The sequence below is a fragment of the Bombina bombina genome, chromosome 4 (genome assembly GCF_027579735.1).
Source record: "Bombina bombina isolate aBomBom1 chromosome 4, aBomBom1.pri, whole genome shotgun sequence".
In the NCBI taxonomy this organism is placed as follows: domain Eukaryota; kingdom Metazoa; phylum Chordata; class Amphibia; order Anura; family Bombinatoridae; genus Bombina; species Bombina bombina.
Genome location: NC_069502.1, coordinates 713,901,473 through 713,915,700, shown reverse-complemented (window position 1 = coordinate 713,915,700; position 14,228 = coordinate 713,901,473). Strand labels below are relative to the sequence as shown.

Below are 14,228 nucleotides of genomic sequence, written 5' to 3'. Positions count from 1 at the left end.
ACTCCTTCCCAGGACATTGAGGAGCCCATGGAGATAGGGGTAATCCGGAATAGGCAGGCTCCCCAAGAAAGAGCCAGGAGGAGGAGCCATGGCCTTTACTTTTACTGTGAGGAAATAGGGCACTTCCTCTCCAATTGCCCTATTCGCCCACCTCGGTCTCCAGCTCTCCAAAAGGGCACTGTTTTTGTTCACCCTCTTTATTCTACATGCAATTCTGTGAGGTGCCAAGGTTGCTGTCATGGCTGTCCATGTTCTGCTGTTCAGAAGAGTCTACTAACCTCTGAAACTGTTATTTCCTGTAGACCTACGGAACCTGCTTTTGCTAGTCCAAAAATCCCTGAGACCCTGGTTATGCCTCTACCTCTTGCTCCTGAAGCGTTATCTCAACTTTCTGATGATTTTCCTAATCCTGAAACCATCATCATTTCTGTACCGGCAAGCACCAGCATTACGTTTTGTCCTGACAAAGTACTGCCACCTGATTGCACTTATTCCTCGAATGGTACTCTTGTCTGCAAGCAGAATATTGTGATGTACGAGAAAGCATTGCAAGCTGCGAGTACTTCAACAGCAGCCAATACCAAAAATAATAGTTAGAAGGCTTCCAAATTTTAGGTCTGGATGCCTATGCGAGAGTCACCATCCTGCCAGATGCCATCTTTGACATGTCCGATGATGAGGCTGATTTTACTCCCGAACTCAAAGTGGTCTCTACCTAGCCTGTTCACACCCAGGGGGCGATTTTAAGGGGAGGGAACTGTCACGGTTTCCACTGTTTCATGCAGACAGCCAGGCGTGGTCGCCCCTTTGGGGGCAAGCGAGGGACTTGAACCTGGGACCTCTCTTATACTAGGCTTGTTCTCTTGCCTCTAAGCCACGGCTGCTTCTCTCTATTTGTGTGTGTATGTAAGCCTTTCATTACCTTTCCTTATACTGAATGCAGCACTGGGGTTGGACTCTGGATATTGCTTTGCCTGGATCACCTGTGCTCATTTACAACCTGACAGTCAGGCTTACCTGGGACTTCCTACCAATTAGCAGCTCATTATCTGGCTAAATAACCCTGCCTTTTTTCTGTGCTCATAGTCAGTTCTTTGTTTCATGTTTCTAGTTTAGGTCTCTTTGTTCCTGAATCCCCAAGACTGACCCAGACTTGTGACCTCGGCTCTGTTCATCGTACACCTGCACCTCTGGCTTCCTTTGATCTCTGAAATACCTTGACTACTCTCTTGGATTTACCCTTGTTTGTACAGCATACTCGGATCCTTGGTTTTTGCACACAGCCCCTGTGCATTTATTCACAGCCCAGGTGGTTTTCTTACCTGATCACTTTGGGCTGTGATACCTGTAAGGGTGAGCACATAGCTCTGCTACAGACTTCAACCCAGGTAAGACCTTTACAGAAACTGTAATGCACTTGCAAATTTGTATTATTTTGTTGAATTATATGATTGCAGAGTTGACCAGTAACTGTTCTAATATATCCACATAAAGGCACAGTTTTATCTAACTGCGGGTGAACAAGGTTCCCAGACAGGAACATGTCCATCTGGCATCAACGTGAGCAGGCAGCATCCACTGCCTATATTTATCACAAAATGATCAAATGCTTGTGCAACCAATCACTAGCGAGAAGAGCTTGTCACTCATCTTGGTCAGATCTATCTAGTATGATTTAACTTTGCCACCCTTGGTGGGGAAGAAGTTAAAGAGAAAAGTGCAAGAACAAAATGATCTAATATGTTAGAGCGTTTTTTTATTGCTTTGCTTGCATATAACTATGCATTTAACCCTTATAAAGCAGCAATGCACTACTGGGAGCTAGTTCAATACATCTGGTAAGCCAATGGCAATTGAGAAATGTGTGTAGCCACCAATCACCAGTTACATCTCGGTAGGGCATTGCTGCAACTGAGGATACATACATATGCTTTTCAACAAATGATACAAAGTAAATTTAATAACAGAAGTGAATATAAAATTGTCTAAATCATGAAAGTTGAATTTTAACCTTCATGTCCCTTTAAGCAGCAGTCTTGAAACTTCTACTTCTTCTAACGTCCCATGCTATGAAGCTTGATAAAGTGAAGCCCATAACGTTACTTATACCTAGTTTGATTACTTTCACCTTTGAGGTCATCTTTGAAAATTAAGAGAATATTGTATTTACTTTACTTACACATTGTCACTAAACACTTACGTTTCAGTTAAAAACTAATGTACAGAAATGTGACATTGTCTCACCTTTTTTGGCTTCCATCAGCCACTTGATTGTCTCTTCTGCTTCCTGTTCATTGGTTGTCTTGATTTGTTTCACATTATAAGGTTTACTTATCCCAGTTCTGTCTTTGGGCTTTAAGAAACAAATATAAATATTATTCCCTGTATTTATAAAAGTATGACTGAGAACGATAAACATTATATAACTAGAAGACAAATAGAAATGAATCAATTTCTTATTAAAGTCAATGCTAACAATGATGTTTTTGTAGGCATTGTAATGTACACAGAATCAGTGTTTAAGCTCTGACCTAATTCAAAACTACCATAAGGTATGTTGTGACATTGGCAGTCACATAGGATAAAGAGTTGTTGCTTCTTTGTGACTATAATTCATCCTTCACCTAGTTAGTATATGCCAGAAGATATGCACTTGTACAGCCTTCCTGCGAAAATATGGAGGAAGGTTTTTCTGTACAGCATCACTCTGATGGTCATCTTTGAAACCCAGCCACCATATTGTAAAGGCAAACTGATGCACTTCCTTTGACCCCTTGTGCCAAATGAAATATGGTACTACGCCACACAATACTTTGCCTAGCGTACTGTGTTGACGTAGTACCTACGTCCACCACAGAGGCGAATGTTGTGGTCCCCCTGTCAGCTTAAAGGGACAGTCTACACCTTAGTCATCTTAAAGTCTTACCTTAGATTAAGCTGCAAATAGCCTCCTGCACCTTTTCTATATCATGCAGCAGGAATAGCAAAAAAGTTATTTTAAAATGAATAGTGTTTCTGGCCAATTTGAAAAGGCTGCCAAGTTCAGCCCACTGATGACATCACAATTTGGGCTGCATATGGCATCCAATCACAAAAGACTCACCAGTTGGATTCAACAGACTATCAATGCTATTAAGCAGAGTGCCTAGATGCAGTCCAGATTGTGATATCATCAGTGGGCGGAGTTTGGCAGCCATTTCAAACTGGCCAGAAACAATATTCATATTAAAATAACTTGTTTACTGTTCCTGCTGCATGATATAGAAAGGGTGCAGAAGGCTACTTGCAGCTTAATCTAAGGTAAGACTGTAAGATGACTAAGGTGTAGACTGTCGCTTTAAACAACTGGAGATGCAACCAGGGTGCAGAAGGCATCTGCCTTCATATGGTAAGGGTGTACTGATCATGCTCCCTTACCATATGAAGCCAGATCGCTGATCGTTACAGAGAGTGATATTGTCTGTGCAATAAGTGGCCTTCTAATTGCCAAAAACCAATGGCAAAGCAATGCATGTCTGCAGTTTCTCAACAAGGGGGATCTCAGAGAAGCCTTTACAACCATTTGTCTTATGACTGCAGTAGTTGTGTGCAAATCATTTCAGTGAGAAACCCAATGTTTGAATTTTTATATATATATATATATATATATATATATATATATATATATATATATATATATATATATATATATATATATATATATATATTATCATATTTGGCAGCTAAATGGTGGCATAAAATATACCAACATGGGCTTAGATCAATACGCTGGGTTGTTTACTTTAAATATATATATATATATATATTTTTTTTTTTTCATAGGTAAATTTAAAAAAGCATCTATTTCTGTTTAAAATGAGTGATAGCAAAAATGATAAAAAATTCTTCAGTAGTGAAGGTGTTAATAAACTGTGAGCCCTTTTACACAAGGAGGACACACAAAGGGCCAGAAACAATGCAGTTGGAACCCATGCACCACCAGGAGTCCCTCTAATAATGCCACTACTGATTGCAGGGCGGGATGGACCCCCTGCACTAGAGACTGTCATTAGACAAAAGCTTGTGTCCCATTTGAGAGCTTTTTGGCTATCTTTTCAAAACCAGTGTGCTGGCAATGTCATGTAATGTGCCAGTGCAGATAGAATACACATCACTGACTGCACATTGAGCAGGCCGAAACAGTGAATGTATGTCTGTCCACCTGTGGAAATGCCCTGTAAGACCCTTTGCAAAAACAGTGCTAGAAAGGTTTTTGCTTTATAAAGTATTTTGCAGCCTGTGGGTTCTTTTCTATATGTTTCATACTGCAAAAATATTTCTAATTAAAAATATGTATGTGTTTTATTATTATTAAATTCTATAGGACACAACTAAAATTATATATAACTAGAGACAAATACACAAATTGGCATGTCTTTGAGTGATGTTAGGCAAAGTAAGCAGCTGCCTATGGATACAACTAATTTCCTCCTGTCTCTACAGCTATTAACAAGCTGTTCAAAAACTTGTTTTTTAACATTTCAGTTTCTCAAAATTATTTTCACATACATACTGTATAAAATTATACATATTTATTAACCCAAGACAACTTTAAAAATAAAACTTTTTTATTTTATTTTAATGAGTTGATGAGATGCCTGGGCTTAATGTGTAATAAAGTTAGTAAAAACAAGATTCCACGTAAAAGCACAACAATGGGTAAATAGCTCAATATACATGTACGTATATTGTCAATTGTATACGACATATTAAGGGGCTGATTTGCTAAGCAGCGGTTGCTGCTTATTCCATGCGAGCCTTACAGTTTGTCGGAAACAGGAATTAAGAAGCAGCAATCTGGACTGCAATAATCCTGATCAGATACGATCAGGATGATTGACACTCTCTGCTAGTGGCTGATTGGCTGCCAATGTGCAGAGGGCGGCATTGCACAAGCATTTCACCAGCAAATTATGTCCGCCCAGAGTATAATACATTTACCCCTAAGTCTGTTAAAAATATGCCTATAAAATGAGCTGCATTTCCTGCCAAGTTACAAAGGAAACTTGTATCTATACATCACAGGATTTGTAATTTTACAAACTAGGCAGCTGCCTACTGATATTTTCACTTGCATGTACTTGATTGACTGATAGACTGTTACAAATTAGCAATCCACACCATACTGTCACAATTCCATGTTTTCCAAACAGGACTGTGGGGATACTATTGTTCACACGGAAAAGCAAAATAAATAGGGATGCCTATGAGCCCTGTGATGTTAAATGCTCCATGCTCTTGCAGTGTCAAGTCATACAAAATGGCGCCAGCAAACACAACGTCCTAAGGAATCAAATAGGGTTATGTGTGCAGGCCAGATTAAATAATAACAATAATAATATGCTAAATCAGAAGTCGCAAAACTCAAGAATAGTAAAATATATGTATTAACCTGTAAGAAGAATTTCTGTAAATAAAAAATTATAAAAATGAGGTTGGTTTGTAACATCACTGGCAAAAATAACCACTGCATGTATAGTCGTCATTTGTTCCTGTTGTTATGTAACATGCTAACAGAAACTGCTCTTTCCACTACAGGGGTGGAAAAATCTGGGGATAAAGGACCAAAGTTTCTAAAACGTTCACTTCTAGCTCCTAACTTTTGTGAAGTACATGTTTTTATATTGTCTTAAAGGGATAAACTGGCAAGAGACAAATAAAAGTCACCAATAACCAGCCTGTTCCCAATAGGGAACTCTGCTGCTGTGGATTTGTACATAAGAACAACAAAGAAGCCCAGGAGACAAAAGTGCATTTGAAAATAGTAGTGAATTTAGTCTTAAAATCAAAATGTTCTATCTGAATCATGAAAGTTTAAAGTGATTGTAAATCTCAGCATTTTTGAAACGTTAGCCTGTATCTAAGGAGTAAATTAAATGGAACTTCATTATATGCGATGAAAAGTAGCTTTCTACCAAAATAACAACCTCCGGCCGCCCACCGCAAAGCTAATTTCTTTTATGAGGTGAAGTTTTTTTAATAGAAAGATCAATAAAATAAAGGTTCATTTTATTGCATATTCACTCAAAACGCACAAATGAAAATCCATTTAATTTATTCCTTAGATACAAACTAGTGTTTCAAAAATAAGATTTCCAATCACTTTAATTTTGACTTTCTTGCCACATCTGTCACAAGCTGTAAGTTGGTGGCACATAGCATGGCTTTAGTTATAAGTGAATTTATAAATGTCCTAAAATGTCATGTTCTATCAGAAGCATGAAAGTTAAATTTTGATTTTCATGTCCTTAAAGGGACACTGAACCCAAATGTTTTCTTTCATAATTCCATTGGACTTTGAAATATAGAATTACTGTATAAACCTATTTGTGTTCAACTCTGAAAGGGACATTAAACACTTTGAGATGGTAATATAAAATGATAAATTGTATATATAAAACAACTCTGCAATATACTTTCATTATTTATTTTGTCCTCTTTGCTTGTAATTCCATTCTGAAATTGTGAGCTTTTCAGTTCCTGTTAGAAATGGAAGTGCAGAACACTGTTAAATCCAGCACAACCATTGGCTGCACACTCTAATGACCTATGTATAACTGTCCCTAATTGGCCACAGCAGAGAAGGTAACACAAGTTACAACATGGCAGCCCCCAGTGTTTTATAGACACTAAAACTTTACTCTTATTTTGTCACTTTTTAAACAACTAATGAAACTTTAAAAAATGCATCTACATGTTAGTCATGGACTAATCTTTTCTTTGAATGCATCATTCTATCTAGCATGTATTTAGTGTTTAATGTCCCTTGAAGGCTTAAGAAGACAGGCATCTACCAATCCTCTTTTTAACTTACCCTATGAGCTCATACCATGAAAACAGGACTATGTTCTCTTCCCAATGGCCATTGGTAGATAGCTACCATTTTTAGACTTAGGCACTTTTTACTCATTTCTATTTATATTTGTTATTTACTAATAAATTGAGTGTTGTTTGCAATTTACTTACTAGCATCCTGATGTTTATGGGAGAGGGGTTTATATCTCTTAGACCAGTGGCTCTCACACCCAGCTCTGATGACTATCCCCCCTTGTACTTTTATTAATGGTTAGTGATGGCACAGGGCATACTTTTTCTCTTCCTTTATATTTTCTATCCCCTTTTGTCTTTATATATATATATATATATATATATATATATATATATATATATATATATATATATATATATATATATTGTGGGACAAAAACTAATTTTTTGGAGAAAATGTTTCAAATTATAACCATGTAGGTATCCAGGCAATTATGCTTGCTATAATAAAAATGACCACTAGATGTAGTATTGTATAAGAAATTTAAATTTGGTATAAGAGAAAATGGTAATTGAAATAGTTAATTATTACCACACAGGGACTATATAAGGAAATGGATACCAGAGTACTATAGCATAATTAAGGGCTGTACAGGCCCGAAATGTAGTTGTCTGCTGTTTTAAACTGTACCTAACAAGTAAAATAAAAATAAAAATTAGCATCCAAATTAATGAAATGTATGAATAATATGTGATTAAATGGTCTGCAGGAAATGAGAGATCAGTTTGTAATTCATGTAACAATATGAATTGAAATTTATTAAGAATTATAAGCAATATTCATACATAGTGTGATGTACTATTTGATTATTATCAGTGGAAATATGGGATATTTAAATATTCTATTGCAATGATAATGGGTGCATAGTGTTATTACTTTAAATTGCACAATAGGTGTGTCTTCTTTTCTTGATGATGTCATAATTGTCAATTGGGGGTGGGTCTATATGGCTATATAAGGTGTACATTTGGCATTTGTTTGTATTGAGCCTGAGGAGGGGGTATTTTACCCCGAAACGTTGCTCTTTGTGTACTGCTGCCTACAGTAAAACATTTTTGATTGGAACTGATTCTTGAGTGTCTGCCCAATTTCTTTGACATTAAACTGTACCTTATGTCACTTCAATAAAGGAACTTTTTAACTGAAGAAATGGTGCGGTTGCTGCATTGCTTTATATGAATTTGTATGGAAGGAGCTGCAGGATTCTGAGAGCAAATGTGCCCCCTAGAAAAAGAATTGTGGGACTAAAACAAGTGCTGTAACAATAATTTGTGAATATATATATATATATATACACACACACACACATATATATACACACACACACACACACACACACACTTGTCTTAAAACGTCTGCACCATGCATTATAGCAACATAAAAATACTTACAGGATGTTGAGGCGCTCCAGAAAGAAACTTAGCAGGCTGTGGCGCAGGTACTTGCATGTTATTTTCTAAATAAAATAAACAAATGAGAACATTAGTTTAAAGCTAAAACAAAATATGCACAAAACAAAATGCATGTTTATGATAAAGCAAGTATATTTGTTCTTTGTCTACAGACATCATTGTAAAAAACGTGTACAACACATAAAAAATATTCTTCATATCAATAAACATCATTTTATTTTATATATTGAGGGCTTTCCCCATCTCTTTCTAGTCATGGGTGCTGCCATGATATAAATCTAGCTTGCACTGCATTCCAGTGCCGATGTGTTTGGACATTTGCAGCAACTCTCCTTCAGATACCTGCAGTGAAATGTAGGTTCCAAAATGGTGTCACCCAAAATTAGAGGGAGGTGCATGAAATGTGTAACATGTTCTTTTAAGTTTAACCCTGGTAAAGGGAATCAAACATCTACACTTTCATGTGTGCATTCTAATAGATTAAAAAATGTTTTTTAATCAAACATAAAAATAAATGTAAAAAATGCAATTCTATATTTAAAAAATGTTATTTTCTATCAGGCTAATGTGAAGTTTTACAGAACACAAGACAAGACCAAATTAACACAATCATTTTCTTCTGATGATGAATAAAGTTCAGTGTACAAATGAGGGGTATATAGCAGTGTGTTCCTGGAGAATACTCCATACCCTTCCTGACAGTTTCAGTTTACATATGGCCAAGCTTGAATTATTTTGGATGCCGGATGGTGAGGGAGAGTAAAGGGAACAGGCAGGCAAACACACAGATATATCTGGGCAGATCTTTATATTCAGCTCTTCATATAAAATATCTATGGAAGGTATCAGTCTAGGTTTATCTTACACTGATATTATTTATGTCACTCTCTATTGATGGGATTGTATTAAAACACCCAATTTCAAGGAATGGGTAGGGAAAATGACTCTGTGTATAAATCTCAGTCAAAGATCTTCATATCAAATGCTTAATTGTGAAGCTATAAACACATTTAACTGGTATACTTAATGAATACATGTAAACAGGACCAAATGACTGCCTTGCAGAACTATCCATCAGAAGCTGCATTACATTAAAGGGACACTCAAGTCAAAATAAGGAAAGAGCATGCAGTTTTAAGACGCTTTCCAATTTACTTCCATTATCAAATTTTGCACAGTCTTTTTATATTTACACTTTCTGGGGAACAAGATCCTACTGAGCATGTGCACAAGCTCACAGGGTATATATATATATATATATATATATATATATATATACTAGTTTGTGATTGGCTGATGTCTGTCACATGATACAGGGGGGCTGGAAAATGAGAGAAAAAATAAATTTGACAGAAACAAAATCTACTGCTTATTTGAAATTCAGAGTAGGTGTTATTGTACTGTCTTTTTATTATGCACCTGTTAATTATGCGATTCTACTGCATTGAGTGGTCCTTTAAGAACTCCAAATACTTTAAAAACTTGTGCAGATGAGCCTTCTTGCTATTTTTATTATTACGAATAAATATTCTATGGGTAATCCACCATCAGAAGGAACAAAAGACAATTTCTCAAAAATGTGTTATTGCTGTGGAAAATAATATTAGAGACACAGAGAAGAGCATATGACATATGTCTAGCTTTGAAAAAAGCCACTAGCAAAAACTTCAAAGACGTGCATTGCTTTCAAAAGAATAATGTTGCATGATCTGCTGAATGGAATTCAGACCCTATGGGAACATTTGAGAATTTTTTCAAAACCTAGAAGAATATTAGATCATCAAGATGTCATTTAACACTAAAACAATTAAACAGCAAAAATAAAACCTGTAGAACAAAAGAGGAACCCTTACAAAAAAATATTTTTTGTCACTTATTTTGGTAAAAACTGTGTGAGCTCCACAACCGTAAGACAGTAGGAGCGTTATGGGTTCACAACAGTGGAAATCATATTTTCAAACTTCTCAGAAAATTTCTCAGAATGAAAAACTTAGTAATCAGGACGTCAGTGCACACACTGTTCAGTGTTTCTAGTAAAATAGACTATGAGACATAAATTAGCTGTAATCCTGCCCAGCCTTCTTATTTCCAGAGAATGCAGTGAAATAAATCCTAACTCAGCAGAGGATATAAACACCGTTATTCATTGTGAACTTCACATGAAATCCACAGGAATACTTAATGTAAGCAACCAGTGATGTTTTTGGATTGATTTCACAAAACTGTAAGGTAATAGAAGACCTAATTGCTTCAAAACAGAAAACAGCACCAATTATTGCAGAATGTTTATTGTAAAAGAAAATTCAGGATGGCACCATCTTATTTAGGCCCTTAACACAGTATAGAAGTCAGGTTTACCATCTGTAAATAGTAAATCATTTTCACTTCAATGAATTTACGATTCAAAATATCTATAACAAATACGTACATTAAATAAAAAAGTGTCACAAAACACATCAAAAATACATTACAAAAAGTAGCAGACCTACTCAACAGAGGGCTCTGGTACAAAGAATGTTCTAGACCCCCAAAGTTAACTCAGTAGTAAGCCCTAGTAATATACATGCTGCTGTGCATAATGATTTTGAGGATGGATAGATGGACCTACAACCTGCACTAATAAAGGGCTCCCCTGTATGTTTATAGACTTGCTGCTATGGGCCCTGTTGCCACTGGACTTGCAGTACCAATGGTAGTTCTGCCCCTGATTACAAAGTACAATTACACTCATAAAAACACTATCTGATAAAAATTATTAATACAAATATTGCACAAAAAAAAGTGATAAGGGCTCAAAGATATGAGGTCTCAGGTGTTAAAAAAAGGCAGACAAATGGCTTTAACATTGAGATGCACACATATACATGTCTATATATATATATATATATATATATATATATATATATATATATATATATATATATATAAAAATTTAACCCCTTAATGACCACAGCACTTTTCCATTTTCTGTCCGTTTGGGACCAAGGCTATTTTTACATTTTTGCGGTGTTTGTGTTTAGCTGTAATTTTCCTCTTACTCATTTACTGTACCCACACATATTATATACTGTTTTTCTCGCCATTAAATGGACTTTCAAAAGATACCATTATTTTTATCATATCTTATAATTTACTATAAAAAAAAATTATAATTTGTTTTATAATAAAAAACACACTTTTTCTAACTTTGACCCCCAAAATCTGTTACATATCTACAACCACCAACAAACACCCATGCTAAATAGTTTCTAAATTTTGTCCTGAGTTTAGAAATACCCAATGTTTACATGTTCTTTGCTTTTTTTGCAAGTTATAGGGCCATAAATGGCTTTGGCGTTGCTTTTTGGTAATTAGAAGGCCGCTAAATGCCACTGCGCACCACACGTGTATTATGCCCAGCAGTGAAGGGGTTAATTAGGGAGCATGTAGGGAGCTTTTTGGGGTAATTTTAGCTTTAGTGTAGTAGACAACCCCAACTATTGATCTAGGCCCATTTTGGTATATTTCATGCCACCATTTCACCGCCAAATGCGATCAAATTAAAAAAAAACGTAAAATATTTCACAATTTTAGGTTTCTCACTGAAATAATTTACAAACAGCTTTTGCAATTATGGCTAGGGTTGCCACCTGTCCCTTAAAATACAGAACACTTATAAGTTACACATGCTGCAGGGTGTGCAGGGAGGAATATAAATAGTGCTGTCCAGAAACACAATACATGTTCCTCCCTGCACACCCTGCAGCATGTGTAACTCATAATTGTCCAGGAAAACATGGCTGAGGTGGCAACCCTAATTATGGCACAAATGGTTGTAAATTCTTCTCTGGGATCCTCTTAGTTCAGAAATAGCAGACATATATGGCTTTGGCATTGCTTTTTGGTAATTAGAAGGCTGCAAAATGCCGCTGCGCACCACACGTGTATTATGCCCAGCAGTGCAGGGGTTAATTAGGGAGCTTGTAGGGTTAATTTTAGCTTTAGTGTAGTGTAGTAGACAACCCAAAGTATTGATCATTTTGGTATATTTCATGCCACCATTTCACCGCCAAATGCGATCAAATAAAAAAAAAAACGTTCCTTTTATCACAAACTTTTTCACAAACTTTAGGTTTCTCACTGAAATTATTTATAAACAGCTTGTGCAATTATTGCACAAATGGTTGTAAATGCTTCTCTGGCATCCCCTTTGTTCAGAAATAGCAGACATATATGGCTTTGGTGTTGGTTTTTGGTAATTAGAAGGCCGCTAAATGCCACTGCGCACAACACGTGAATTATGCCCAGCAGTGAAGGGGTTAATTAGGTAGCTTGTAGGGAGCTTGCAGGGTTAATTTTAGCTTTAGTGTAGAGCTCAGCCTCCCACCTGAAACATCAGACCTCCTGATCCCTCCCAAACAGCCCTCTTTCCTCCCCCACCCCACAATTGTCCCCGCCATCTTAAGTACTGGCAGAAACTCTGCCAGTACTAAAATAAAAGGTATATTTGGGCTTTTTTGTGTTTTTTTTTATAGCATATTTACATATGCTGCTGTGTAGGATCCCCCCTTAGCCCCCAACCTCACTGATCCCCCACCAAACAGCTGTCTAACCCTCCCCCTCTGCCTAAATGGGCGCCATCTTGGGTACTGGCAGCTGTCTGCCAGTACCCAGTTTAGAAAAAAGTGTGTTTTTTTTTAGAAAAAATCCCTTTTTCTGTAGTGTAGCTCCCCCCCACCCAAGACCAACCCCCCACCCCTCCAAGATCCCTTTGAGATTATTGTTTTATTTTTTTAAGTATGCCCTTTTCCCCCACATAGGTACTTGCAACTTTTCTGTAGTATAGCGGTTCCCACCCGCTCCCGCCCATGCACGCGCCCACCCGCCGCTCCCGTGCATCGGATGGCCATGTAAGGTTATTGCAGGATGCCTCCATATCGAGGCATCGCTGCAATAACCGGAAAGCAGCTGGAAGCGATCAGGATCGCTTCCAGCTGCTTTCCACACCGAGGACGTGCAGGGTACGTCCTCCGGCGTTAACTGCCTTTTTTTTGAGGACGTACCCTGCACGTCCTTGGTCGTTAAGGGGATATATATATATATATATATATATATATATATATATATATGTGTGTGTGTGCGCATGTACAGGTGTATTTATATGTGTATATATGTAATAACAGACAAATATACAAATAAATATATATGTACACATATATAGACATATACATAAGTGCATTGGAGTCCTTTACAGTTAAGTAGATAAAAACATACAAATTCATATTCATGCAATATTATTTTTTAATTAAGTGTTTAACCGTGTATTTATAGTAAATATTTGACATTCCATTGTCCTGCACATAGCTGAATATGTTTACGAGCGAAAACATTTTTTATTTTTTTTCAACTTGTAAAACGAGTGCTACCCGATGCACACAAAAACCCCCATAAATTATACTTACCTGATAATTTTCTTTTCTTCAGATGGAAAGAGTCCACAGCTGCATTCATTACTTTTGGGAAATAAGAACCTGGCCACCAGAAGAATAAAAATATAAAAATACAGACGCACCACAAAAAATATACGGGTGGGGAGCTGTGCACTCTTTCCATCTGAAGAAAAGAAAAAATGATCAGGTAAGCATAATTTATGTTTTTCTTCATAAATGGAAAGAGTCCACAGCTGCATTCATTAATTTTGGGAAAACAATACCCAAGCTATAGAGGACACTGAATGCCAAGATGGGGGGGTACAAGAGGCGGCCCATTCTGAGGGCACCCGGCCTGAAACTACTACCCAACAAAACCCTGCTTTGTCCGAAGCCGAGAACATGGAAAGGAAAAGGCCCCAAGGACACTGACCCCGCAGATAGTCCGGAAGCCTAGCTAGAGACCGTAAAATCAGACTCAACTGAACCAACAGTCCTCCAGGAGACACTGTCGCCCAGCGGTTGGCCCCCAACCACACA

General features: G+C 37.0%; 1 protein-coding gene across 1 annotated transcript in view; it reads right to left on the bottom strand.

Moving 5' to 3' along the window:
* Positions 1-14,228, bottom strand: part of SYNJ2 (synaptojanin 2) — a 621,954-nt gene that overhangs the window by 25,794 nt on the left and 581,932 nt on the right. Inside the window, exons 24-25 of the mRNA XM_053710913.1 lie at positions 8,260-8,324; positions 2,245-2,353 (exon numbers count right to left, since the gene is read on the bottom strand). Of these exons, the coding sequence (XP_053566888.1) occupies positions 2,245-2,353; positions 8,260-8,324 (174 nt within the window). The remainder of the gene's footprint in view (positions 1-2,244; positions 2,354-8,259; positions 8,325-14,228) is intronic.